Source organism: Dipodomys merriami, unplaced genomic scaffold (assembly GCF_024711535.1).
Source record: "Dipodomys merriami isolate MVZ:Mamm:240054 unplaced genomic scaffold, mDipMer1.0.p SCAF_91, whole genome shotgun sequence".
NCBI classification, from domain to species: domain Eukaryota; kingdom Metazoa; phylum Chordata; class Mammalia; order Rodentia; family Heteromyidae; genus Dipodomys; species Dipodomys merriami.
The window spans coordinates 5141839-5169549 of record NW_027206524.1 but is presented as its reverse complement, the minus strand read 5'-3'; the positions used below and the strand labels follow the sequence as shown (position 1 = coordinate 5169549).

General features: G+C 44.8%; 1 protein-coding gene across 1 annotated transcript in view; it reads left to right on the top strand.

The window, feature by feature from the left end:
- The first annotated feature begins 1811 nt into the window (after positions 1-1811).
- LOC138821297 (rho GTPase-activating protein 20-like) overlaps positions 1812-27711 on the top strand; it is a 57092-nt gene continuing 31192 nt past the window's right edge. The window contains exons 1-2 of the mRNA XM_070013428.1: positions 1812-2000; positions 17572-17654. Coding sequence (XP_069869529.1) covers positions 1896-2000; positions 17572-17654 — 188 coding nt within the window. The 5' untranslated portion in view covers positions 1812-1895. The remainder of the gene's footprint in view (positions 2001-17571; positions 17655-27711) is intronic.

Sequence of the window (27711 nt, the reverse complement as noted above, 5' to 3'; positions counted from 1 at the left end):
CCAAGCAAATCCTTTAACCCTACTTTAAACGCCGTGATGTGCGCAAGGCTTAGCAAGGAGCGGGGACCTGGTCTCCCCAGTTCTCCCATAACTGAGGACGCCAGGGTTTGGGTGATGGCGGAGCTAGCAGCGGTGTGTTTTGGACAGCACTCCCTGCTCTGGATTGGAGCTAGCCAGCAGCCTGTTCTTCCCAGTCCCGTCCCAGTCACCGCGCACTGGCCGTCACCTCCGGAGGAGCCCAGACACACCCACCTCCCCCCCAGCCTGGTGTCCCACGGCCAGGGCCTCACCGTCGGGCCAGGGCCTCCCTCGCCCGTCCCTCCGTCCCTCCGACTCCAAGGGAAGAATGCCAGCTACCGAGGCCAGCCCCGCGGAGCGGCGCGCCCCCCCCAGCCGGCTGCAGACTCCCCCCCTCGGATGTTATGTGTGCGCCTCAAGAAAAGAAGAGAATAGGCCACTGTTGGCGCTGACAGGAAGTTCTGTGCTCCGCGCAGAGAGCTGACAAACGCTCCCACGCGGGGTGATCTTCTCCCAAGCCGGACCAGCATCCCGGCCTCCCCTCCCCCCTCCCCCTCCCTCCCCTCCCCCTTCCCTCCCCCTCTCCTCCTCCCCTCCCTCCCCTCCCCCTCTCCTCCTCCTCCCCTCCCCCTCCCTTTACTTCCTCCCCCCTCCCCTCCCCCTCTCCTCCTCCCCCTCTCCTCCTCCTCCCCTCCCCTTCCTTCCCCTCCCCTCCTCCTCTCCCTCTCCTCCTCCTCCCCTTCCTTCCCCTCCCCTCCTCCTCCCCTCCCTCCCCTCCCCCTCTCCTCCTCCTCCCCTCCCCCTCCCTTTACTTCCTCCCCTCCTCCCCTCCCCCTCTCCTCCTCCTCCCCTCCATTCCCCTCCCCCTCTCCCTCCCCTCCCCCTCTCATCCTCCTCCCCTCCCCTTCCTTCCCCTCCCCTCCTCCTCTCCCTCTCCTCCTCCTCCCCTTCCTTCCCCTCCCCTCCCTCCCGTCCTCCCTTCCCCTCCCCCTCTCCCCTCCCCTCCCCTCCCCTTCTCTCCGTGGGCAGACAGACAGCAGGAAGCCCTGGTGCCTGGAGCAGTGGGGAGGCTGCGGACCTCCCCTCCCCTCCCCCCCTTCCTCTCCCCTTTCCTCCCCTCCCCTCCCTTCCCCTTCCCCTCTCCCTCCCCTCCTCTCCCCTCCCCGAGGTGGGGGTCACCTAGACCAGCTCGTGATTGCACCAGAGGGTGAGGGCGCTGCACACGTGCACAGCCCGGGCCCGGAGAAGTCTATCCCCAGGCCTCAGGAGAAGGGAAGAGGGGGTGTCGCGGAATGGGGGGAGGGAGGGGGGCCGGCGGTCCCCCCTAGCAACCCGAGGACATCTAGGCAAGAATCACTGCCCCTCCCGCCTTCTGGCTGAGGTCTCCACGGGCAGCGCCGGTACCCCCGCGCCCCCCCCCCCGCGCGGGCGGGCACAGGGAGGGGCGCGGCGGCGGTTGGGGGGACCCAAGGAGACACCCCCTGCCCTGGGATCTCCAGGCGGGAGCTCCGCGGGGCGGGGCTCGGGGCGGGGCCTGCCCTGCGGAGGGGCGGGGCCTGCGCGGAGGGGCGGGGCCTGCCCTGCGGAGGGGCGGGGCCGGCGACGGGCCGGTGCTGCAGTCGTCCGCTGCAGCCCGCGGGGCGGTGCGGCGGCCCAGCGAGCGCGGAGCGGAGCCCGGCGCAGCCCGAGGTTCATGGCCCCGACGGGAGGCGCAGCCTCTGCACCCCTGTAGCTCGGCTCTTCGCTTGAGCTGAGCGCCCCGGGACCGAGCCTGGCAGCCTCGGATCGCGCGTCCTCGCCCCTGCAGCCTCCTCTCCCGCCCGTGGACATGACCGCGTAGCCCTCTCCTGGCCGGGGGTTTGCTTGCAGTTGTCTTCATGGAAGCGATGTCCCCCCAGCAGGATGCTCTCGGGGGGCAGCCGGGGCGCTCCTCTTCCCTGACGGGCGTATCTCAGCTCGCCGGAGGACCGGGCACCAGGAAGGTGAGGACGCGGAGCGGGCGGAGGCCTGTTCCCCCCCACCCCAGCCCACATCCCCGCAGGACCCCGCATCCGGGTACGATCCTGCACGACCCCCGCATCCCCGCAAGGCCCCTGTCCTCGCACGATCCCCGCACCGCCCCCCGCATCCCCGCACCCCCCCGCATCCCCGCACCCCCCCCCCGCATCCCCCGCACCCCCCCCATCCCCGCACCCCGCATCCCCCGCATCCCCGCACCCCCCACATCCCTGCACCCCCCACATCCCCGCACCCCCCACATCCCCGCATCCCCTCACCCCCCCCCGCATCCCCGCACCCCCTGCATCCCCTCACCCTCCGCATCCCCTCCCCCCCGCGTCCCCTCCCTCCCCCCGCATCCCCACCCTCCCCCCGCATCCCCGCACCCCCCGCATCCCCGCACCACCTCAGTGTCTCCGCTGGAGCCCGCGTTCCCACACAATCCGCAGAGCCCCCCGCCCCCCCCGCATGATCTCTCCACACGACCCCGCATCCCCACGCCCCCCACCGCACCCCCTCCCGCATGCCCACGCTAACCCCCCATCTCCCACGCCCCTCCTTGGCCGCCTTCCCCACCACGAGCCCCGCGGGCGACCGCAGGAGGCAACAGCCCTGCGGGTCCTCTACGCTCCCGCCTTCCCGCTCCCCATCCCAGGGGGCACCCCCCCTCCTGCTCCCCGCGATCCCCGCGGTCTGGAGTTCTAATCCCGCTGCAGGCTCCCTGGGCAGCGGGCTCGGAGGGGGCCCCAGCGTCCGAGCCGCCTCACCTGGCCGCTCCCACGCCCAGGGGTCTCAGGTGGATGCGGGATTTGGGGGTGCGGGCAGGGGGCGCTAACGGTCCCACTGTGGGGCGCGGACCGGCCGGGAGCTGGGCTGGGGGGCGGAGGGGGCGCCCGGAGCCGGCCCCGGATTCGGGGTGGGCGTGAGCGCGGGGCGGCGCCCTGGGAACCCCGCAGGCCACAACTTGTAGCTTTTGCTGGGGATAAAGGCGGCAGCCGCGGGGCCCGGAGGAGGTTCGGATAAACCCGTGTCGGGTTTCTTTGGCCCGGTCCCCCCATCAAGGGCAGCCAGCCTTGGCTTGTGGCAGTCCTCTTGGGAATTGCTGGGGGGGGGGTTGTTCTGGCCCCCATCTGCCACCGCCTCCTCCTCCTCCTCCTCCCCCTCCTCCTCCCCCCTTCCTCCCCTCCTCCAGCCCCAGACCTTCTGATATTTGGCTCATTTTTGTTGTTGCTGCTGCTTATTATGGTGATGGCCTTTTCCAGCCTCTCTGAAAAACAAGTCGGGGTGATTAAAGGGATCCCCTAGTTCTCCCTTGGGAAATATTGGAAGCCGTGGCATTGCTGTGATGAGGGGGTTACACGGGCTCCCTTGAAGCTCGTGCAGATTTTACAGCCTGTCATGAATCTTCCCACCTGGCAGGTTGGCGGCTTGGCTAAAGGTCAGGTGAAGGGAGGCTAGGAAGGGGCCGGGAGGGGGAAGCGAGCGTGGAAACGCGCGCCAGCCAGCAGCCCAACAGCCTTGACCTTGAAGCAAAGCCATCTAGGAGTGTGTGTGAACTTGATGTATGGGTTGTGGTTCTGGCTCTCAGTCTTTGACGTATGGAGGCTGCTGATTGTCTCTTTCTCCCTTCAGAGATGGGGTGTGTGAGAGAGAGGGGGGGTCTTCCCAAATAAACGGTGAATTTACCAGGGTCTCAGTACATTTAGGATGACAAGTGAAGACGCCATAATTGATACTGATTTTTAAAGAATTGTTTATTTAGATCATCTTAAGGAATTGGAAAGGAAAAGAAAAATCAAAGGATTATCTTCCTAAGCAGTAACTAAGCCTGTAACTAAATGTAACTATAAAGCATGCAGGCCCGGGAAGCAAGCACGGGAGAGCAGCTACATCTTCTGCCCATGGCACTTGTCCTATAAATGAAGACTTGCTCTGCCTCCTTCCGGTGTCCTTGCTATGAAGAGAGCCCCTGTCTCTAAGATGGTACCACACATCACAAAGCGTAACAGGTTTATGCTTCACCAAACCAGTGCCTACCTTTGCCAAGATGGCTGGGTAAAGCAAATATCAAATTGAAAGGATTATAATGTATGTGTATATACAGACATATGTGTGTATAGAGAGAGACATATATACATATATCGTATAAAATTGGGTCTCAATTGAACTCCAAATCTAGGATCTGTTTCAATTCATTTCCTCTGCACCAACCAGTTCAGGAGAGAGAGCTATTTTCCCTTGAAAGGAGCTTGACTTCCTCCCATTTAGTAATACTGCTGATGCTTAAGGCTCAGCTAACCACCTCCATCTCTCCCTTTCCTTTGCAGAAGTCATGAGGTCTCTCTGACACCTCTCTTGTCTTTCCTATGACCCAGCCCCCATTTAGTAGCACCTGTGATCTGTGTATGCATGGGAATTAAGCTGATCACGTGGTACATGCGTACAATCTCTGCCCTCTGGAGTCTTGAGGAGGATTTATTTTTATTTTCATTTTTTTGGTTCAGGCCAGCCTGGCCTACTTTGTGAGAACTTGTCTCAAACCAACAACCACCACCACAAAATGTAAATCAATCGCGTTACTTACCTGCTTAAAATTCTGATGCACTTGACATCCCATGCATGACAAAATTCAGATTTCTTTTCTTAGCCTTGTCTACTCCTCCTTTTTCTCCTTTTCCTCCTTATTAGCCAGCTGTGTGGGCCTTCTTTCTCATGATCAAGTTATCCTATTCCTTCTTGTTTTGAGAGATTGGTGTTTCCAGATTCCCCTACACCTGCCTGTGCTGTTGACACCTTCGTATTGTTCAGACCACAGAGCCTCTCACTGGGAAGTTCTTACATAAAAGGGGGTCACCCCGCCAGCGGTGCAGCCATTCTTACTGTTATCTTAGTGTTGCGTGTCACCTGCTGTTTTTGTATTCACTTGTTTCTTACCTGTTACCTGCACCAGAATATGAGAACCATGAGGAGAGAGGCTCTTTATCTATAGGCTTCCAGACTGTTGCCTAATAGGTATCATTGGGGTTAATTGTAGAACAGTTAACAGGACAGGCATGGGCCCTGGCCTCAGGCTTTATGGTTCACTGCAGCTATTTTAGCTTTGCCTAAAGCAGCACAGACAATATGTAATGAGTCGGCTTAGATGTGTACCAATAAAACTTTATTTAGAAAAGCAACATAGACAATACGTACATGAATGGGCCTAGCTGTGTACCAATCAAACTTTATATAGAAAAACATGCTGTGGGGTCCCTGTGAGCAGCTTCCTGACCCCTAGTTTGGAGCAATGTTGTTGAGGAGGACTTCGATGGTGAAACTTTATCTGTAATGTCTTGTTCAGTAGCCACTACCTACATATGCCTGTTGAACCCTTGCATTGTGGCTGGTGCACCTAAAGAGCTAAGGTTGATTTATAGCTTCACTGAGGTATAATTGATGTACAATAAATAGGAACCTATGAGGGCTGGGAAGGTGGCTCAGTGGTAGAGCGCTTGCCTTGCATGCCTGAGGCCCTGGGTTCGATTCCTCAGCACCACATAAGCAAAAAGAAAAAAGCCGGAAGTGGCGCTGTGGCTCAAGTGGTAGAGCGCTAGCCTTGAGCTGAAGAGCTTAGGGACAGCGCCCAGGCCTAGAGTTCAGGCCCCACGACTGGACCCAAAAAAATAAATAAATAGGAACCTATGAAATCAGATCTGCATTCCCGAGCAATCACTAGTCTAAGGTTGTCACTATGGATTACATTTTCAGTTTAAAGACTTGTTGTGTGTATATGCCAGTCTTGGGGCTTGAACTTGGGGCCTGGGCACTGTTCCTGAACTTTGCTATTTGCTTAAAACTAGAACTCTACCACTTGAGCCACAGCTACACCTCCAGCTTTTCGGCAGTTAATTGGAAATAGGCTCACAGACTTTCCTGCCTCAGCTGGCTTCCACCCTCAATCCTCAGATCTCAGCCTCCTGATTAGGTAAGATGACAGGTGTAAGCCATGGAGCCTGGCCTTTAAAGGACTTTTATAAAAGGATTCTAGTTTTTCTTTTTCATCTGCCTTCTTGCACTCAATATAATTATTTTGATATTCATACTGTATACAGCAGTGCCTTTGATTGTTGAGTAGTTTTGCTTTATCCAAAACACTTGGGACCAGAGGAATTTCAGATTTGGAACTATTTGCTTATGGATAATGGGATATGTCAGGGATGACACTGAAGTCACGGCATGAAACTCATTTATACATCCCTGGAGATCATTTTATACACTGTGTTTGGACTGTCACACTGTGAGATCTGGATGCACATTTCTCCTGAAGACTTATCAGCCCTTGGAAACCTTCAGAGTTTGGAACATTGAAGATGTCAAGTTTCCAGAGTAAGGATGCTCCACCTGTGAATGTTCATTTATCCATTCGCCTGTGGGTGCGCATTCGGGTTATTTCCAGTTTTTAGGAGCTGTAAACATTCACCTGTGAGTCTGCATGGACCCACTTTTGCATTTCTTGTTTGTTTGTTTTTGATGGTCATGGTGCCTGAACTCTGGGCCTGGGCGCTGTCCCTCAAATCAAGGCTAGCACTCTACCACTTGAGCCACAGTGACACTTCTGGCTTTTTCTGCTTATGTGGTGCTGAGGAATCGAACCCAGGGCCTCATGCATGCAAGGCAAGCGCTCTCCCACTGAGCCACCTTCCCAACCACTCGCATTTCTTTTGTATAATACTTCGGTGCAGAATGACAGGGTCATACATTAGGGGTGTATCGTTAGCAGTTGAGGGATGTTCCATTACTTGTTTTCTGAAGTGATTTCACATTTTCGCCAGTGTGTCAGACAGAGAGTCCATCTTGTCAGAATTCTCTCCAGCACGTGTTGTTATCTGCCTTTTGGACTATAGTCTTCTTCATGGTTTGGGTTCGCAGCTTCCTTACTGAGTGATGCTCTGAACGTCTCTCCGTGTGCTTGCCATCCAGGTGGTATGTTTTTTAACTCTTATCCTTAGCCCTTACGTAAAAATTTTTTAAAAAAGGAGCATGCAACAGAAAGTTCTTAGGGAGTTGGAACAGCAGCATGTTCAAAGGTCCTAAGGTGGCTGATTTTGAGGAACTCGCTTTTAGATGCTATGTAAGATGTCTCTGTTCGCCAGCCACATGTATTCTTTTGATCTCTAGTAGAATTAGCCTGCCTGGATCTCTTTATTTTGTTTTCTAATCAGAAATTTTGACTGTTTCTAAAAATCAAATCCACCCCGCGAGGACCAAGATTTTTCCATCACTGGGATACTTCAAAAGACTAGACAATTAAGTTGCACAGGAATTCCTAAAATGAGGGCTCTACAGTAAATAACATCATGCAGATAATGCTTTAAATTCTTCTGGAATCATATATGCTTGAAAACAGCCATTATTTGAACCAAATAGTTTGGGATCCATAGAAGAATATATTCAAACCTGCATTCAGTTTCAGGAAAGACTTGGGGTCAAACACACTGACCTTTTGGTTTCCATACTAATTAAAATCTATTGAACTAGGTGAGTGCTGGGGTAGGAAAGAGGCTTAAAGGCATGGGGTGAGAGAAAATTATTTTAAAATAGCTCTAGCATTTTAAGATGCAGCAACTTCTGGGCTGGGAAGGTGTCTCAGTGGTAGAGTGCTTGGCTCGCATGCATGAGGCCCTGGGTTCGATTCCTTAGCACCACATAAGCAGAAAAAGCCGGAAGTGGTACTGTGGCTCAAGTGGTAGGGCACTAGCCTTGAACTGAAGAGCTGAGGATCAGTGCCAAAGCCCAGAGTTCAGCCCCCACTATAAATAAATAAACATATAAATAAAAATAAAATGTAGCAACTTCTGCTACAAACTTCATTCTACTTTACTATTTACTTTCTACATTCTCTGGATCCAAGTCTGTTTCTAGCATTGTCTAGAACATTTCCAACGAGCTAACTTTCATCGTGTGTGTGTGTGTGTGTGTGTGTGTGTGTGTGTGTGTGTGTGTGTGTGTGTGTGTGTGTGTGTGGTATTGGGGACTTAATTAAAGTGTCTTAGTAAGCTTTGCTCTTTGGTACTGAGAACAAAACATTTCGCTCATGGTTGAACTAGGGTCCTTTTCTGTCCTTAATTCACAAGGTGAATTACATAAAATCAGGTACAGAAAATTCTTGTTCTACCCACTGCAGCCACTAGTAGGACATTAGCTAATGGTGGCCCGCATTGATACCCGACTGGCCTAATTGCTTTGGGAACTCCCTGGGTTTTAGGCCTTGATATCTGCGACTCTGAGGCTCTTGTATAAGGCAGAAGTAATCTGGGAACTCATCAGCCAGGCCCTACCTCCATGCTGACACCTGAGCCTTGCTTACTGCTGGGAAGGGTTAGAAATATTCTCTAAATAGACTCAAGACTGTATTTCTAAGTTATGTGTAGGAGCCCTGAGCCTCAGGTGACTCTGGTGTGGGAAATTGTGTGTGGGAACTCAGTTGAGACGCTTTCAATTCAGTAAATGTTATGTCTTGAGTCTGAAAGAATAAAGAAAGAAAATGATCTCACATCAAGTTATTCTTACTTAAAACATGACTGGAAGCCAGGTGCGGGTGGTTCACACCTGTAATCCTAGCTACTCGGGAGGCTGAGATCTGAGGATTGCGATTCAAAGTCCACCGAGGCAGGAAAGTTCATGAAATTATCTCTAGTTAACCATCAAAAAGCTCGAAATGGTGCTTTTGCTCAAAGTGGTAGAACACTATCCTTCGGTACAAAAGTTCAGGGCCCAGGCTCTGAGATCAAGTCCCAGGACTTGAACAACAACAGCAGAAAGAAAAAAAAAAAGGGCATTAAGCATTTTAGCATGAAAGAAAAAAAAAACAACTAAGTCATTTCTGACTAGACTAGAATAAACTAAAATGTTTATAAAAGTTAGGGATACCATTTTGGTGGTAGGCCTTCAATGATGAATTTTGAAAATTGAGTCCACCTTGGTGAATAGAGACAGAACTGGCAGGCTGAAAATCCACAATTCACAGGTCTGTAACTACTTTGTGCATCACAGCTGTTGCTTCATGTCAAAGTAATGTCACCATGACGCAATGTGCTACCCGTCCCTAGAGCCACAGTACCCTCCCGGAGAATATCTTGGCTAAGAAAAACAAAAAACCTCTCACTCCTCTTCAGGAGAGCAAATTGTTCTTTCAGTGCAAGTTTTATTTGAAAAGTTTTTCACCCAAATCTCTGGAGACACCATGCATACACTTCCTGAGAATCCATTGCGTCATACCCGTGTCCTCAAAACTCTACAGGTCACCTGAGTGTATCTACACATACGTGTGGCACCTTCGCCTGTCACTATTTTGTACCACTTCCTAGTTTAGGGCATGGGTTGGCAGCCACTTAAAAGTAGAAGGAAACTAGGCGCTGGTCGGGAGGCTGAGATCTGAGAATCACAGTTCAAAGGCAACGTGGGGAGGAAAGTCCATGAGACTCTCATCTCCAATAAACCACCAGAAAACCAGAAGTGGTAGAGCGCTAGTCTGAAGCAAAAGAGCTCAGCGACAGCTCCCAAGTCCTGAGTTCTAGCCCGACAACCAGGAAAAACAAAACCATAAAAACTCTGGAGTGTCCAGAGTTTCCCCTATTTATCATAGGTGCCCTGGTTGAATGAGTGCTATCATCTCAAGAGAGTCTTGGTGGGAGAAGGTGTGGGAGACCTGCCCTGTTGGGGATTAGTAGACAGGGAGCATCCCATTGGCAATTGACCTGTGTACTTGAGTGCTATTCTAAGGGAATTGTGACCAAATCTTGAGTCTAGTAGCCAGGCTAAAGAACAAGACCCAGGGGCTGGGAAAATGGCTCAGTGGTAGAGCGCTTGCCTTGCATGCATGAGGCCCTGGGTTCGATTCCTCAGCACCACATAAGCAAAAAGAAAAAAAGCCAGAAGTGGCGCTGTGGCTCAAATGGTAGAGTGCTAGCCTTGAGCTGAAGAACTGAGGGACAGCGCCCAGGCCCAGAGTTCAGGCTCCATGACCGGACCCCCCCCCAAAAAAAGAACAAGACCCAGGCAATCCAAAGGTCATTAGGGATACCCCAGAATTCCATATGGACAGAGATTCAGAGAGAGGGACAAAGGGTAATAGAGAAGAAGGGACTTCCATGGTGGCATGTCTATTTATGCATAGGCACTTCAGAGCCTCTAAGAATGTTACATTGTCAAAGTGCTTTTCATTTCAGAGAATTCTCATCTGTATGCTTCCCTTGGATTCCCTGTGGCAGGTAGCACAGGGATCATAGTCACTTTAGAGAGAATCTGAGAAGTCATGCCATAGGACTCCCAATAGTTGGATCCCACTGTCTGCTAGGGCCAATCTCTTTACACTCCATTTCACATGCTCAGTTGTACTTCAGGGTTATTGTTGTCTTGTGGGAAGAGGAAATAGCCCCAAGAAACATTTGTTTCTTTTTTAACCTCAGAAGGAATTTTACCTCCCACTGTGGTCTGTACTGTGATGATACTTGTTTTAGGTAGATGCACAAACTGATTCTGGATAGGATGGCTGATGAACAAATATATCTAAGACTATATTAGCTGAGCATAGTGTCACCCATTATAATCCCAGCACATGGGAGACTGAAGCAAGAGGATCCTGAGTTCAAGGCCAGACTTGGCTGTATAATAAGTTGAAGACCAGCCCCTGGACTATGTAGTATACCTTTCAAAAAGATTGCTTTTTATCACAGGGCCAATTGACAATAATGAGAGGCTTTGGTTTGCTGAGTGAGTGTTCTAGATCATGTTGTCATAGCCAGAAGTGAGGTTATATTTTTGAATTGTAGAGCTAATATTTTTAACTAGAATTGTCCAATGGCTTGAGTATGACTCCACAAAAAATTGCTTCAGACCTGCAAGAAAGGCAAGAAAAAAAAATGAGTATATTGCTCACCAGATTGTACCAACTAGCCTGTAAAGGAAGCATAGTCAAATTTGAGTAAACTAGTTTGTAAATTTGATAGTTTGATGACATATTTCTCTAGCCTTGAAAGTGTGGATTTCTTCTTTAAAAAACAACTTTCCTCAGAGCCCTTATTTTAATGCTCTGCTTATTTTATGTCAAATGCTTGAAAGTCACTTCCTTCCATCTCAGTTACATTTGACTCAAGTGCGTAGATTTTGATTCTAGACAAATCATGAAAAGTTGCCGTTAACCTCTGACTTCAGTCTGCTCCCTCGTTATTTTGATACACTTTATTTGTCTTTCATCGCTAGGAGTGCTAAGAAGGATATCGATTCACAATGATTGAGAGGTTGTAAAAAAAAATGCAGAGGGCGTATCTCTTGGCTCATAAGTTAAAAATCTGATTCTGTCCTCAGTTGTTATATGAAAAGTGTCTCTCTGAATTGTTGGCAATATGAACAGAGAGCTTGTCTTCTTGGGTTACCTGATTACAATTTCATTTTTCCTACAGAAGCATGCCTGGGTTGGCACCTTTAAGTATCATGTGCTTGCTGCAAAAACTAATAATTAAAATGAAATAATTAAACATATTTAAAGCACTTTTAATATCTTTAAGTAGTTGCACAGAGGAGCTGCCATTCATCAAAGCAGTGTATGAACACAGGGCATCTTGATCAGTGTCACCCCTTTCAATATTCTCCCCACCCCTTCTCTCATTCACCCTAGTTTTACTTTATGTATTGAATTTCTTGCCATTCAACAAAGCAGATGATAGGTGTGATACCCATCTTGATCTCTACCATCATCACATCAATCTGTTGACGTGATGCACTACTCCTGAGAATTTGCCACTTGCCACCCCTGGGTAGAGCTGGGAGGCATGGTGGTATGGTAACCAGGTCAGCGAATCCCTGAAATCTCTGAGGAATTCAACTAAGAGAACCACTGGAACACCATTGTGATGCAAAAATGGCTAGGCAGAAAGCAGAGACGACGCGGGTTTACATTTTCCTATGTGGTACTTTGCAATGGTTACAAGAAAGAAGAAAATTACAGCTTCTGTCTATAAACAAGTTTGCTGGAATAGAAGCCAGCGGTTTGGGAGTTGAGTAGTGAAAAAAGTTTTTTGTTGTTGTTTTTAGCATGTATAGTTCATATATCAAACAATTCTCCCACTTGACACTGAATGGCTTTTAGATTCATTGCAGAATTCCTCAATTGGTTTTAGAGCTGTACCTTAAAAAAGGACACTACACATTAACTGGTCATTGTTTCCCAAAGCTCCAATCCCCCCCCCCAAAAAAAAACCACAGACAAACAGGAGTCAATGATGTCTATAGATTCGATTATTCTGGACAGTTTCTATAACTGAACTCATGCAATAGATGGTCTTTCAAGACTTTTCTCTACATGACCATAATATTTTTTCCAAGTTCAACTGTGTTGTGGTGCATCGTCATTCATCTTTTATCTCCATTAATATTCTGTTGCATAAATATACCATTGTTTATCCATTCATCGGTTGTCAGACTTGGCTCTGTTTTCTGCTTTCTGTCTATTATGAGTCATGCTGTTCTGGATGTTTGTATTCAAAGCGTTGTGTGGATATATGTCCTTATTTCTCTTGAGTATGGAGCTAGAAGTAGAATTGCAAGATCTTACATGGCACCTGTCTGTGTGACCATTTGAAGAACTGCCGAGAGGTTTTGCCAAGTAGCCGCACCCACTTATATGCCCGCTAGCAGTATATGGCTGTCCCGTTTCTCCACCTCCTTACCAGTGAATTCCTTCGCTTTTTCAGGATCACCATCCAAATGTGTATGCAGTGTGTGTGATTGTGGTTTCCATTTGCACTTCTTGGTGGCTCATCTTGGTGAACAAATGTTTATGTGCAGCCCGGATATCTTCTTTGGAGAATTTCCTATTCTGATCCTTGGCCTGCTTTTATCGCCTGCATATCCAGTTGTGGCATTTCTTTGGCCTCTCCTGGGCATTGCTTATTAGGTCTAAGGTGTGCAATCTGTGGATTGTATTCACTCTCTTCATTGGTATATATCTCTTGAAACATGGAAATGCCCCTTATTGCCAATGTCCAGCTTGTCTGTTTAATTGATGTTGTTGCTGCTGCTGCTGTGGTTTGGGTGCTGCCTCTAGAATCCCATCGATTGCCTCATCCAAGGTGACCTATCAGTGGCCTGTGTTTTTGCTAAGATTCCCTCCCTCCCTCTTTCCCCCCTCCCTCCCTCCCTCCCTCCCCCTCCCTCCCTCCCTCCCCCTTCCATCCTTCCTTCCTTCCTTCCTTCCTTCCTTCCTTCCTTCCTTCCTTCCTTCCTTCCTTCCTTCCTTCCTTCCTGTGTATTGGTACTAGAGCTTGAACTCGAGTCTCTCTCTGTTGTTTATCTACTCAAGGCCAGTGCTCTACTACTGGAGCCACAGCCCCATTTCTAGTTTTTTTGTTTGGGGTTTTGGTTTTTGTTTTTGTTTTTGCTGGTTAACTGGAGATAAGAATCTCTCAGATTTGTCTGTCTGGGTTTGCTTTGAAATGGGTTCCCCAGATCTCAGCTTTCGGAATAGCAAGGACTAACAGGCCTGAGCCACTGGCACTCAGCTTGCTAAGATTTTCATCGTTTCAAACTCGGACTTTCAGGTGATGAATCAATTTTGAGTTAATTTTTTGTGTGTGGTCTGAGTAAGCAGCCCAGCTCTGGTCTTCTGCACACAGTCATCCAGTTACCCCAGCGCCCTTTGCTGTCAAGTAATTCCCTGTGGGTGTCTCATGAGATAGTTGTGTACCATGCCAACGATATGTTTAAATGATGTAGTTTTCATTGCACAAGCTTGTCACTTGCAACCTAGCCCCTTCACAACTGCTTGATGATTCCTTCCTTAGAGATTTGTTTTGCTTTTCTCTCTCTTTGTGTGTGTGTGTGGGGGGGTGATGGTGGTATTGGTGTAGTGGATGGGTTAGGTTCTTGTCCATCTAAAACCCCCATTTATTGAGTTTGTAGTTTGTGCCAGACATTATACTAAGCCTTAAGAGTTTTTAAGAAAAAAACAATGTTGCAGAAGCAAGGGAGAAAATTTGGAGACAGAGTCTCTGCTCTCTTGAAAGGAGCAGAAAATTAAATAATATAACAAAGAAAATCTTGAGCAGTAATATATGAAATATAAAAGGAGCTTGAGTGTGTGTGTGATAGATATACATATAGAGATAGGTAGAGATAAATGATAGACTTCTAGTTGCTTAAAAATGACAAGATAGAAAGCACGTTGCGATTCATGGAGTCTTGCTGCACTTCTGTGTTATTATTGAAATATAAACAAAAAAGTGAACTAGAGCTTTTAGTTCTCATCTTTAGGCTTCTGTTTGCTCTTGGGCTTTGTGATCTTCAAAACTGACTACAACGTCAGAGGAAAGAAGACAGAAAATTCACAATCTGATTTCTCTTTAATATGAATATTATACTTTCTTAATAGATGGCTGTTTGTTAAAAAAAAAAGAAAGAAAACAAGTTTTTAAAAATTTAATTACTGTACCCTTATTCTCTTCTACAACTTCTCCAGGTTTTTCCTTGCCTTTTCCCCTGTGGAGGAATAGATGATACAACTTCATGTTTGCTCATGTATTTGTTAGGACACATACAATTTTGATTAATTAGGTTTTTAGAGGCACTATATAATCCAGACTGGCCTTGAACTTACAATCTTCATATGTCAGCCTTCTGAGTGCTGGGATTATAGACATGTGCCAGTTTAATTTGGGGAGGGAAGGGGATGGTCAATATCAAATAAATCATACATTATCAAAACCATTTCCAAAAAATCAATGCAGCTGCCTTTTTCCGTTTCTTACTCTGATGTATCTGATTTTCTAAAAGTTGATCTTTTTAAAATATTGCCTTCCTGAACTGTTTATTGTTTATCCTGTATCATCTGGGTCCAAACATCAAGTACTTATGAATGCTGAAATGTAGCGTGGAGAGTGATCTTTTTAAGCTAACAAAGGAAATAGGCATGATTTGAAGCTCACCTTTTCTTTCCTGTGAGGCAAAGTTTCATAATGAACCATGTCACAGAACAACGGGAAAAAAATCTGTTGTTGGTGCTAGCACAGACGCTCCCTCAACCTGTCCTGACAAGTCTGCACTATTGTACATTTGTCAGTCAATCAATAGTCTTGCTCTCTTTCAGTGTATTGTATTTCAAGTAGTTGTTAGGAACATGCAGAAGCTCCCAGTCCTTATTGTTTGCTACATGAGCAGGAGAGACCTGTATATTTTGAATGAATTAATACCTAAATCTCTAGGCTACGTTTCAATGCGCTGGGCTGATGCTACGAGTTTTCATTACCCTTCAACAATATAAATTATGTGAATCCTAAATGCATGGTGCACATATGCTTATTTTCTTACACATTCATGGCAAATATTAGAGCTAGAAAGACCTAAGAAACTCTACAGTCCCTATTTTCCCATTTTGTAGACAAAGAAAGATGCCCAGAGAAGTGACTGATTATCTTACGTGGAATATCTCATTAGTAGCTGAGTAAGTCTGTGTACAAATAAAAGGACTTGGAATAAAAAGAATAGACTCCTGTATTTTGACTTCGTGCTTGCTAATGCATCCAGCTGCATTGAGTAGATGCCGCCAGTGCCTGTTTTGCACATCTGTTTTATGACTGAGGAAACATAGTCTAATCATGTTGTGTGTAAGGGACCTCCTGGCATTAGGTTTCCATAAGAAAGTGGTAATAAAAGCCCCTTTTATAAGCTGGGCACTGGTGCCTCCTACCTATTATCCTAACTGTGTAAGAGGCCGAGATTCAGAAGAGTCATGGTTTGGAGCCAGCTTTCTCCCTTCTTCCTCTGCCTCAAGATGTGAGATTGCTGCGAATTCTGTTTCTGAGGGATGTAACAGAGGTTACAAAGAGTAAGAGGCTACTGAAATCACTCACCCCAGGAAGGCTTAGTATCTGCTAATAATCTGAGGACAACTTAAATAGAAAGGCCCCAAATACACATGCTACAGAATTTGTTTTTTTTTTTTTTTCTGTAAACTGGAACTGAAACTGGTTCCTGGTTAATAATGCTCGATTGAGGTCATCGGTACTTTTTCATTTGTTTCCCATCCTATGGATGTTTTCTATAATTGTTCCAGCTAAGTTGATTTGTGCCTATCGTTTCCAAATCATGAGCCAGAGATTAAGCAGGGGAATACAGTACTGAGTAAAGATGAGACCAATGGTTGGGAGGGACCCCTGGACACACAGTGAATTTGTGGGATAAGAACTATGTCGAGGAAATTTGGGGTTGAGTATGGTTGAAGTCTTTGGTATGCACTATGAAAGGAGAACCATGGTAGCTGATAGAATTGTCTTAAGAAGCAGGGAGGGAGAGGGAGAGGAGGTGAATTGGATCAAGGCCTACTGCATGCATGTAGGAAATGTTTAAAAATGAAAAGAAAAACGTGCTAAGGACGTTCAGCTTGTCAATCTCTGATTCATACTCAAATCCTCTATCTGAGAAGTGGTTCTTTTGTGATCCTGTGATCGGACACCAACACGGAGCTAGCCGGTTAGTTTTGAATATTGAATGTTCCCTGAGCAAGCACGGCTTGCCTGGGCCCTTAGGCAGTGAGCAAGACCACAAGCAGCCCAATGGGTATGGTGGGAAGAATGGCTTTGATGACGGCACGGCCTTTATTGTTAAATATGCTCATCTGTCTCTTGGACGTAGACGCTACGGCTGTATCTAGAATTGTTAAAATATATAAGCCTGAATTTAGAGAGTAATTACCCAGATCGTTCAAGTTGAATAAAACCTCATTTGCCAAAAATGAGAGGTCATTGAAAGGGAACACACAAGGTTACCTACCTGTTTGCCTTCTATTTAGATGTCACCTAAAAAGAAGATACTGTATTTTTTTTCCTACTTTAGAGAAAACGAGTCTATTTGGAAGAAGGTATTCCCAAAGGTGTAAATATTGAAATTTAAAATAAAATGAAAACGCTAGTCCACCGATGTATGTAATGATCTCATCTGTGTGTGGCTTTGAGTGGTTTTTCTCCTCCCTCTACTTGACCTCGTCATGTCCTTTCTTCTATAAACCCAGCTGAGGACATACCCTGCCTATGAAATGGTAGTGTATTTCCTGGCGGTGTATTGGGGTATGAGTGACATAATAATTCACATCTAAGCCAGGCACTGGTGGCTCACACCTGTAATCCTAGCCACTCAGGAGGCTGAGATCTGAGGATTGAGGTTCAAAGTCAGCCCAGGCAGAAAAGTCCCCCTGACACTCTTAACTCCAATTAACCACTCAAAAACCAGAACTGGAGCTGTGGCTCAAGTGATAGAGCACCAGCCTCGAGTAAAAGAGCTCAGGGACAGCACCCAGGCCCTGAGTTCAAGCCCCGACAACTGACTAATAATGCCTTTCATCCCTGACATGAGAGACACTGCAGTGTACGGTACCATCCTAGTCAGATGTGATAGTTTTACAATCCATGATGCAATTGTAGGCTCCTTGATAGGCAAAACCAAACATGCACAATTGGATTGGAAAGCAACCATTCCTTCCCTCCCAAGCCATCTGGTCTTCATGTGTTGCAATCTTTTCCTCCACAGAAAATGAAAACCCTGGCAGAGAGGAGGAGGAGCGCCCCATCTCTAGTCCTGGATAAAGCTCTGCAGAAGAGGCCGAGCACCAAGTAAGTACAGAGCTCAGCGCACTCGGCTGGGAGGTACTTGGGACTCTGTATTGTGTGAAGGTTTCTCAGAGCACATCTACAGCTTGGTTTTTTAGCTGTGGGGTCATTTGTTTATAAGCATCAATGGTGTCTGTGTCATGATAGAAAAGATGGCTCCTAGAGTGTTGTTTGTTGGTTTGGATTTTTCTGAGGACTCTAGCGAGCAGCCTTCACACAGATGATGTGAGCCATGAAACAGCCCATGTAGTCTAGAGTATTTTATTCCTGTATCACGTGTAAATGCCCTGTGTCCAGTAGATCTGTTAAAAAAAAATAAAGAAGGGGGGAACACTGTGTCTAATTATTCATGCATATTACCTATTTTATATGTAAACACAAGTATTTTTGTACATTTTAATGGCTGCTACATTTTATAAAAGCACAGCTGCTTTGCTCTTTTTAGAACCCTTTCCCAAAGCCATGTGGATGTACATTATCTTGTGCTCTCATCACATTGAGCAACTTCTTAGCATCCTGCTCTTAAATTTAAATATAGCAAATATACCGATTATAAGGAGGTCATTCATGTAACTGCTTCATCCTCATTCAGGAGAATTGTGTCTGAACACACACACACACACACACACACACACACACGGAAATGTAGCACCTATTATTCATTTTATTGTTCCTTTATATTTTTGTTAATGTTTTACCTATATTTTTTAAATTATGCTGAAGACCTGTGAATTCCAGAATGCCAAAGGTGACATTAAAATAAATGTGTGTACAGATTTTCATAGAACAAAAGGGAATTAGGTGTAGGGCCCAGAGATCCTCTCCAGGCTAGCAGAAATGCTAACACATGAGTGACTGGAACATGCCATTAGGATTACTTTGGCTCAGTGAAGCAGTATAATGCACAGCCATGCTCCTCCACCCAGGCCTCCCCTAGCACCTCTGCAATATTTGCTACTTCTGGTAGAGCCGTTTCCTTCTACAGGCTCAGATAGACCTTCCCCAGTAGTTGCAGAATATGATTTTTGTGCCAACAGTAAGGAAAAACAGCTTAAGTTAATGTGGTGTATGTTTTCCTTATGAATTACTATTTTAATGCATATTTTATGATTTTACTATACATCGTTTTTTATTGTTATTTAAAGGGGGTGTACAGTGCGGGTATAGCTGGGTCAGGTAATGAATACATTTATTTTTGAACAGTGTCACCTCTTCCCTTGTTTTCTCCCAGTTTTTCCCTCCTGACCCCTCTCTCCCATGAGTTGTATAGTTCATTTTCAACATAGTAGCTAGTGAATATCACTGCAGAATTTGTTCACCCTTTGTCCCAAGTAAGCCAGACCCAAAGAAACATAAGTTGCATGGTTTTCCTCATTTGTTGTAACTAGAATGTGTCTGTAATTTGATAAGTAAACACGCTGGGCAGTAAAAGACAAAAAATACATTTGGACGTGATAAATTATACAAGATTCTAGACATTCACACAGTGGGACTAAAGGGGGATGTTCTTAGGAGAGGATCACAATGGCTCCATAATTTTGTATATGCTTTGATCCCATTTCTCTAGGGGAATAAGTGAACAAAAGGACCATGGCCTATAACAGTTAGTGATTAGGCTGAATGTACACACAATATTTGTAATTACTAACTAGTAACTAACTAGTAATAACTAGTTCTGCTAATTACTAGTATGATTTTGAGATTGGTTCTTTCCATTTTTTGTGTGTCTTGTCTTTTTGTGTGTGTTTTTAAAATTAAACATCAAGCCAGGTGCCAGTGGTTCAGGCCCCTAGTCTTAGCTACTCCAGAGGCTGAGAGCTGGGAATCATTGTTTAAAGCTATCCAAGGCAGACAAATCTGAGAGACTCTTACCTCCAATTAATCAGCACACAGCCTGAAGTAGAGGTGTGGTTTAAATCATTGAGCAAAATAGCCAAGTGAGAATTCAAGGCACTGAGTTCAAGCCCCAGTACTGGCACAAAAATGAGTAGCAAAATAAGTTGGAGATCAAATCCCACTACAAGATGTATGCAAGAAAGTCTGAATTTCATCCATCATTGCATAACACATGTTCTTGAAAAGTTCTATTAAGTCAGATTTTTATGAATTATCAGCAAATTGTTTTATTAAGAGATGTCACTACTGTTTTCCATAGGGGTCAAAAACAATACAGATTTTTTGCATTTCTAATCATTGCATGCTGGAAATATGGAACTTTTTTCCAAAGTCCAAGATGATCGGCACATATTTTAGGCAGCACTTGATAGAGGAAAATCCTGGTACCTGCTTCCAAGTCATGACTATCTCTTGAGAAGTGAAAAGGGATCCATTCCTGGATATGAATGATTTTCTTTGCAGTATAGAGTCAGACAGCAAAGAAGCAGGTTCTTTCTACTGGCATTTTACAGGCCTTGCTTCATGCCCCGATTTCTCTCTACTGATGCCTCCTGGATCTTCTAAAATAATAATGTGTAGATGATACAAAACAAAACAAAAAAAAACAAAACTTTTATCCAACTTCAAGCAGACATCTGCAGAGGATTTAAAAGAAGGCTTTCATCTGACAACAGCTGCATCACAATTTAAAAAGAAAAAATTTATCAAACAAGCTAAATTTCAAGAAGAAGGAAGACTTAGCTGAGCGGCTGAGTTAACTGTTGGTGCCTTGAATGGTGGTTTTTTTCTCCCCAGCGGTCTTTGATGAACCAGGGAGTGTAGAAAGGAAGAGAAGTTCCAGGTTTTTAACGAGTTTTTGGTGTGTGATCGCCACTCAGATCAGCGGTTGATGTGTGTTGTAGTTACACTGTGTGGTATAGTGCATGACAAACGTCTTGGACACTAAGACATGAAAGGTTTGCTAAGGTGAGCATTCACAACGTCGCTCATCACACCCAGATGCCTTAGTCTTTAGCACCACAGCGTTCAGTTCTGGGTATAAGGACAGCCTCGCTTATGTACCGAAATTCTCCCTGATAAGCCTCAGGGCACATCCAGTAAAGGCATTTGTTTTCCTAAAAGGTAAATGAAGGTTGAACTATAGTAGCTTATTGACATCTTTCTAATCCTATAGTTATTTAATTATTTGTCATAATTGTAGGCACTCGAAAGCCATATACCCTGAATCCTAATTGCTGCTTCCTAAACACATACCCTTCAAGCTTTGGCCAAATACTTCTATCCCTTTTATCATTGCAATGAAAAACTTTTTGAGTTGAGTAAGTCAATGTAAAGGAAAGACACTGCATAAAGTGGTAAAAATTGGTCCTATTTTACCAAACAGAGTGAGTTTTGTTAGGCAAAAGGCTTCCTAGATACCCATAGTGCTTTTGATGCTTTTTCAAACTTTAGATTCTTTCAAAATGGCCAGATGTGTGTGTGTGTGTGTGTGTGTGTGTGTGTGTGTGTGTGTGTGTGTGTGTGTGTGTGTGTGTGTGTGTGTGTGTGTGTGTGTGTGTGTGTGTGTGTGTGTGTGTGTGTGTGTGTGTGTGTGTGTGTGATGCTGTGTGCTATTTCTTCAGCTGCAGTTCTGGGTGGAGATCTTTAGGAGATTGTGTTAAGTTTTTCCATGTTCTCCTGGACTTTGACAGGATCAAATTAGTTTATTTTTTTTAATACTTGCAGAACAGCATGTCCATTTAATTTCTCCATTCCAATGTTATAGCTTATTTTCTTGCTAATTGCAGTCATGATTCAATTTTATCTTTGGTTTTGGCACCGGGAAAGCATTGCTTCATTAGCGCATGCCTGTTTCCCCTTCCTCGCCCTTGTCCAAAGGAACAGCAAGGCCGTCCGAAGATGCCATTACTGTATTTATTGAGCTAGATACTCCCTTCCCAGTGCAACTTGAAGGTTTTCCCAGAGTGTTTTTGGCACTTCGTGATTGACTTTCCTTCAGAACCTTGAGAACAAAAAAAACACGAAGGAAACAGAAGAACAGATGTTACGACTTAAGGAGGCGCTTCAGATTGTTATGCTTCAGAGAAAGCTCTGGGCCAGCTTTGGAGCGAGTTTCAGCCCTTCTGAGTAACTGCGAGAACTTCAACATGGCCTTTTGTGGACTTTCCTTACCTGTAAAATGGGACTGACCCGTTCAAAGAGTGAATACCATGCTCTATTTCGTATCGTTTCATGGCTGGATACATTTTTGTTGCAATTGCATTATGGCCTGGTTGGGACTGTGTGTCCTTCCTGTAGACCATTTCCTCCTCTGCCAGCCATGTGACAAGATTGGCGGAGCTGGGGGTAAGGGAGGGACCACTGGACTGCATGGCGTCTTTCCTATTCTCACCAACCCCCAACAATTCTAACAGCAACTCGGTAGCACAGACAATAGAAAAACGCGAGGCATGGTCTTTTGTAAATCCCTGATTTTGCATATAACTTAAAAATAAAGCATTGTACTTTTAATTTCATGGCAAAAAAAATATTCCATCTATATGCATAAAACTTCTGTACGTTCGCTCTTTTAACCCACCAGCACCCCCCTTGAGACTTCTCACAGTGTGCGTCCATCACTCTCTAAAAAAAATAAGAAGGGGCTGGGAAGATGACTCAGTGGTAAGAGCGCTTGCTTTGCATGCCTGAGGCCCTGGGTTCGATTCCCAGCACCACATAAGCAAAAAGAAAAAAGCCGGAAGTGGCGCTGTGGCTCAAGTGGTAGAGTGCTAGCCTTGAGCTGAAGAGCTGAGGGACAGCACCCAGGCCCAGAGTTCAGGCCCCACGACTGGAACCAAAAAAAATAAAAAAATAAAAAAAAAAATAAAAAAATAAGAAAAATAAGTATCCCCTCCCCGTGTAGAGCCAAGCGTTTGCTTATCTGGGATCCGTGTGTGACTTTTTTTTTTTTTTGTGAGAATAACGTACAGAGGAGTTACAGTTACATGGGCAAGATAACGAGTACATTTCTTATCAAGCATTGTTGCCTCCTCTTTGTTTCCCCTTCCCATCCCTTCCCATATTCCTCTGCTCCCCCCACTCCATCCTCCCCCACCCCCCCCACCAAAGTTGTAAAGTTTGTTTTTTGACATAACGTCTTATACATCTCATTGTTGCAATGGGTCCACCTGTATCCCTAGTTAAACTATTTGTTTTTTCCCTTCCCCTCCACAAATTATACCAACATCAAATACAGTGAAAGCAGGGGGTATACCATGGGGGAGGGACATACAAAGCAACAAAGAAATCATCTTATAAATATGTTAGAAACAATTGCATGAAAGGAAAAAAAAACAAAAAAACATTTGAATACTTATCTTGGGGTTCATTCCCCTAACATCAACTTATCTGACCTTTTCTGCTTGACTCAGACATATACTTTTGGGCATTTACCCAAATGATCACAAACAAGACCACACTAAAATTATATTAAGTGAAGTAAGCTAGGCTCAAAGAAACATAGGTCCCATGATTTCCCTTATTTGCAATAACTAGTATACGTCCGTGTGTGACTTCTTGCAAGTTCATTTTGTAAGACAAACCCTACAGCGGGCCCAAATGAGTCCTTGTGTAGTCTTGTCTGATCTCATGTGACTCTGTATCAGAATTGATCTGTTATAAAGCATACAATAGTATGTCACGGTGGGCACTGGTGGCTCACGCGTGTAACCCTAGCTACTCAGGAAGGAGGCTGAGATCTAAGGTTCATGTTTTAGAGCCAGTCCCGGCAGGAAAGTCCATGAGACTCTTATCTCCAGTGAACCACCAGAAAATTGGAAGTGGCACTGTGGCTTAAGAGGTATAGCACTCACTTGGAGCTGAAGAGCTCAAGGACAGCATTCAGGCTTAGAGTTCAAGCTCCATGACCAACAATAACAACAATAGCATGTCACTTCAGCGATTAGGTTATAAAAAACGAATCTTCCATCTTGATGGTGGCTCCTCCCTCTTTCTCTGGTCACTGGACTGGGGCATCTGCATGAACAGCCCCCTAGGGACACCCACAGGGGAAAGAACCTGGGAAATGCAAACCCCAGCTTCAAAGAGAATGTGCTTCTATTTCTTTCTAAAACATCTGATAGTAAACACAGTGCAATTATCTAAGGATTGAGTTTTCTTTCTGGGAAGGTTGGAGTGGTTTTTTTTAAATTTTTGTTTTTATTACTGTGGCAGTTTCTTTCATAGATAAAATGAAGAATTAATTGAGTATTCAGTACTTTCCTGGGTCACTTTTAGTTATTTGGCCTTTCAATGGAATGAATCCATTTCATCCTGTTGTCAACTTAATGAACACAAAGTTACACATAATATTCTTTTATCAGATCTCAGCCTTCTGAGTAGCTAGGATAACAGCTGTGAGCCACTGGTGCCCAGCTTTCATTTCTTTTTCTTTCTTTTTATGTATTTCTTTTTAGTAAGTGGTAATAGATAAAACGTAGTTAAAATCTTTTTTTTTATTTCATTTCAGTAGCTGGATCTATAGCCACATATTTCTTCATAATATTCTCTTATCCATGTAATAATCTACAGAATCTTTATGAAGTTTTATTTAAAAATGAATGTTGGAATGTTGGATGCTAGTGGCTCACTTCTGTCATCCTAGCTACTCAGGAGGCTGAGATCTGAGGATCACGGTTCAAAGCCAGCCTGGGAAGGAAAGTCTGTGAGACTCTTATCTCCAGTGAAATCACAGAAAAAGCCAGAAGTGATGCATAGTCTCAAGTGGTAGAGCCTACTCTTGGGCAAAAAGGACAGCACCCAGGCCCAGTATCAAGCCTCAGTACTGGCCAAAAAAAAAAAAAAAAAAGAAAGAAAGAAAGAAAAGAAAAAGAAAAAGGAGTGTTGACTTATTTGAACTATATCACCTTAAAGTATAATTTGGATGTGTTCATTCTGAGTGTTGTTGAATTTTTCTTAAACTATTCACTGTACAAATATAACATTTCCATATCAAAATTACAAGAAGTAAAATCTGACTAATAAACTTGTAAATTCAGCTCCTTGGCTTTAAAGGGCTTTTGTGGTGAATTTCTACATGTGAATTATTCCTTGTCGTCCTGCTGTTGTTGTTTTTATTATTATTATCCCCAATGTTTTTCTTTCCTCTTATGTTTTGCTAAACACATGTTTTTCATTTATTATATAAAAATGTGTTTATGATTATGTTTGTGCACCTGCAGCCTGAAGTAGGCTAATTCTTAATCCTGAACTTAATCCTGTTGTCTATTTTTTATTAAAAGAAAAATAAGATGGAGATAGGAGAAAATAGGATAAAGGAACCAAGAACACCTTCCTTTTTTAATGTTTTAACCTCCAGTAAGCATTGGGCAGATTGGATAACTCAACTGGAATTGCTGGTTCAACAATAGAGCTCTGATATATTGATGTCAGAACTGCTCAAACTTCTGAGTCGCAAAACTCTGAGTGTAGAGATCTGGACCATGTGTTCACTGGGGTGAATTTGTTTTCATTCTGACAGTTAGAGATAGCTTTATTTGGGGAGTGTCCTTTCAATTGTTTTCTTACATGTTCGTTAAGGAATTCTAAAATATGAAGAGACGTTTATAGAATAGAACTGTAAGCTCTCCTATCACTCCACCATTAACTAGAAAGAATGCACACTCCCCTGACTGTTGGCAGGATTCAGTTTGGGCCTTATGAGTTTTTCCATTGAGTTGCTACCAACATAACAGTCAACTTCCTCCATAGCTGACCATCTAAAATAAAGACACAATGTGTGTGCTCGTGCACACATTCTCCCTGCTCTCCTCTCTTGTCCTGACCACTCCTCCTCCTCCTCTTCTTGCTCCTTCTCTTCCCACGATCCTCCCCCACAAAGATAAAATCTAGAACATCTTTTACAACATCATCTGAAAGAAGATGGTTTATGAACACTATGGACAGAAGTCTCTTGGATACCTAAAAATTGTCTCCCTTAACTATAAAAAAAATGCCTTTACAAATTTTAACTCTTTTATCTATTATACTGGGGCTTTGTAAATAGTTCTCCGCACTAATGACCAATACTGTTTTATTGGTACTTCCTTTTACTTAGAGATGTCTTTTGTGTGCTTCCAATTTTCTTTGAATATCTTTTCAATAATTTTTTTCCTAAAATGGAATCTAGTGTCCTTGCAGAGTAATAAATTTCCTACAATTTGATGTCAAGGTAAATCCAATTGGAATCATGTCTTTATCAGTGTCCATCCATAACAGCTGAGCTTTTCTTTGCCATTAACTTCCCGAGTCTCTCCTCTCTTCCCTTGTCTGCTGAGTTTCCAGACAGCTCATTCTACTTGGTTCCTTCTTTGCCTAAGTCTTAGAAGCATTAGAAGTACCCAGAACTCAACACTTGAAACAGTTCTACATCTATCCCACCTCCCTAGATGAACCAATCTCTTCCTCTAGCTTTAAAACACTTGTTTTGATACCATTTAATAGATATTTCAAACCTAACAAAATTCCCTATCTCTGCCTCCACCTAAGTGGTTGATTTACTGTCAAATCGTAACAAGTTCTGCCTTTGAAACATATCCAGAATATAGCTAGTTCTCCCAACCTTCGTGGCTACCATCCTTTTCTGCAAAATGCCAAAACCAAATAGAACAGTGGGTTTCAGTGTTTGCTAGAAACTGAGCTCTGGGACTATAGCCAAAGTTTCCTGAGTAATGTACTTCTCCCATATCTTCACTATTTAACACAATGTCTAGCGCACACAGGTAGATGCTAATGTGGATATTTGTTGGGTAAACAAATAGTATGGTGAAGTACATAGAAGCTAGATTCTTTTTCTCATGCTCAGTTATACCTTCTTCATTTCCACAGCTCAGCCCACTCCCATCATGCCCATGGTTAATTCATTTACACACTTGGTCTTTATTGTCAGTAGTTCTTAATGTGTTTTCAACTGTTTCTCCCTGATGGCTCTCCCTTCTTCTAAGTTGCCCTCCTCTTATACTTTCCTCAACTTATTTCAAATCACAGTGTCCTGCTTAAAAGCTTACAAAGTGATTTGAGGTTTGTTTTTTGCCTTTTTTTTTTTTGTCAGTTGTGCGGCTTGAACTCAGAGCTTGGGCACTGTACCTGACCTTTTTTGTTCCACCACTTTGAGCTACAGGTCCACTTCTGGACTTTCTTGCCTGGGCTGGCTTTGAAGCATGATCCTCAGATCTCAGCCTCCTGAGTAACTGGGTGTGAGTGACCAGCTGGCTGAGACAAGGTTTGATTAACCCCTAACGTGGAAAGAAAACTCCCCTGATCAAGCTCCTTCTACGGGGATACTTCCCAGACCCTTGTTGCCTCCGCCTTCCTGAATTCCCAACAATTGTGCAAACACCCGCTCATCTTTGTGATGCTCCTTGCCTCTTCACCCATCTGTCTGTCCACCCTCCAAGAAATGGAAGTCAGTCAGCCTCAGATCGGGGCCCCATTTTCCTCCTCTCTGTTCCTTGTACTGCTCTGACTGTGGTGTATCACAGTGTTCACTCATCTATTCCCCTGTCAGACTGCTGACTCCTTGAAGGCATGGGCCGAATCCACGCCCCGTACCTGTGACATGTCAGGAACCCAGCAACGCATCCTTTACTATGAGCAATTGACTGCATGGTGTGTGCAATAGATGGTGAATGAGAATTCTTGAGAGATAGGAAGCAAAAGATCAGCCGTACATGCGATGACAAGCAAACATTCAATTGAGAAAATGTTCATAGAAGAGATGGCATTTGGAATAGGCTTTGAAATGTGGGGAATGCTTTAGAAGGTAAATTGTGTTCAGCTATTGAACAAGTACTGAGTGACAACTCTGTACTAGTTAGTATGCCAGTTGTCTGGATCCTATCTAGTGCTTGTCATTAGAATCTCTAATTGATGGCTACTTCTAAACATAGCCCTTTCTAAGAGTTTTAGTTGACTTTCTTTGGTGATCAATAAGAAGCAATAATAGCACTTTAAAAAAGTGTTCCTACTGGAGACTGAGATCTGAGGATCATGATTCAAAGCCAGCCAGGGCAGAAAAGTTCCCATGAGACTCTTATGTCCAATTAGCTACTCAAAAAATGGAAGTGGAGCTGTAGCTCAAAGTGGTAGAGTGGTAGCACTAAGCAAACAAGCTCAGGGATAGCACTCA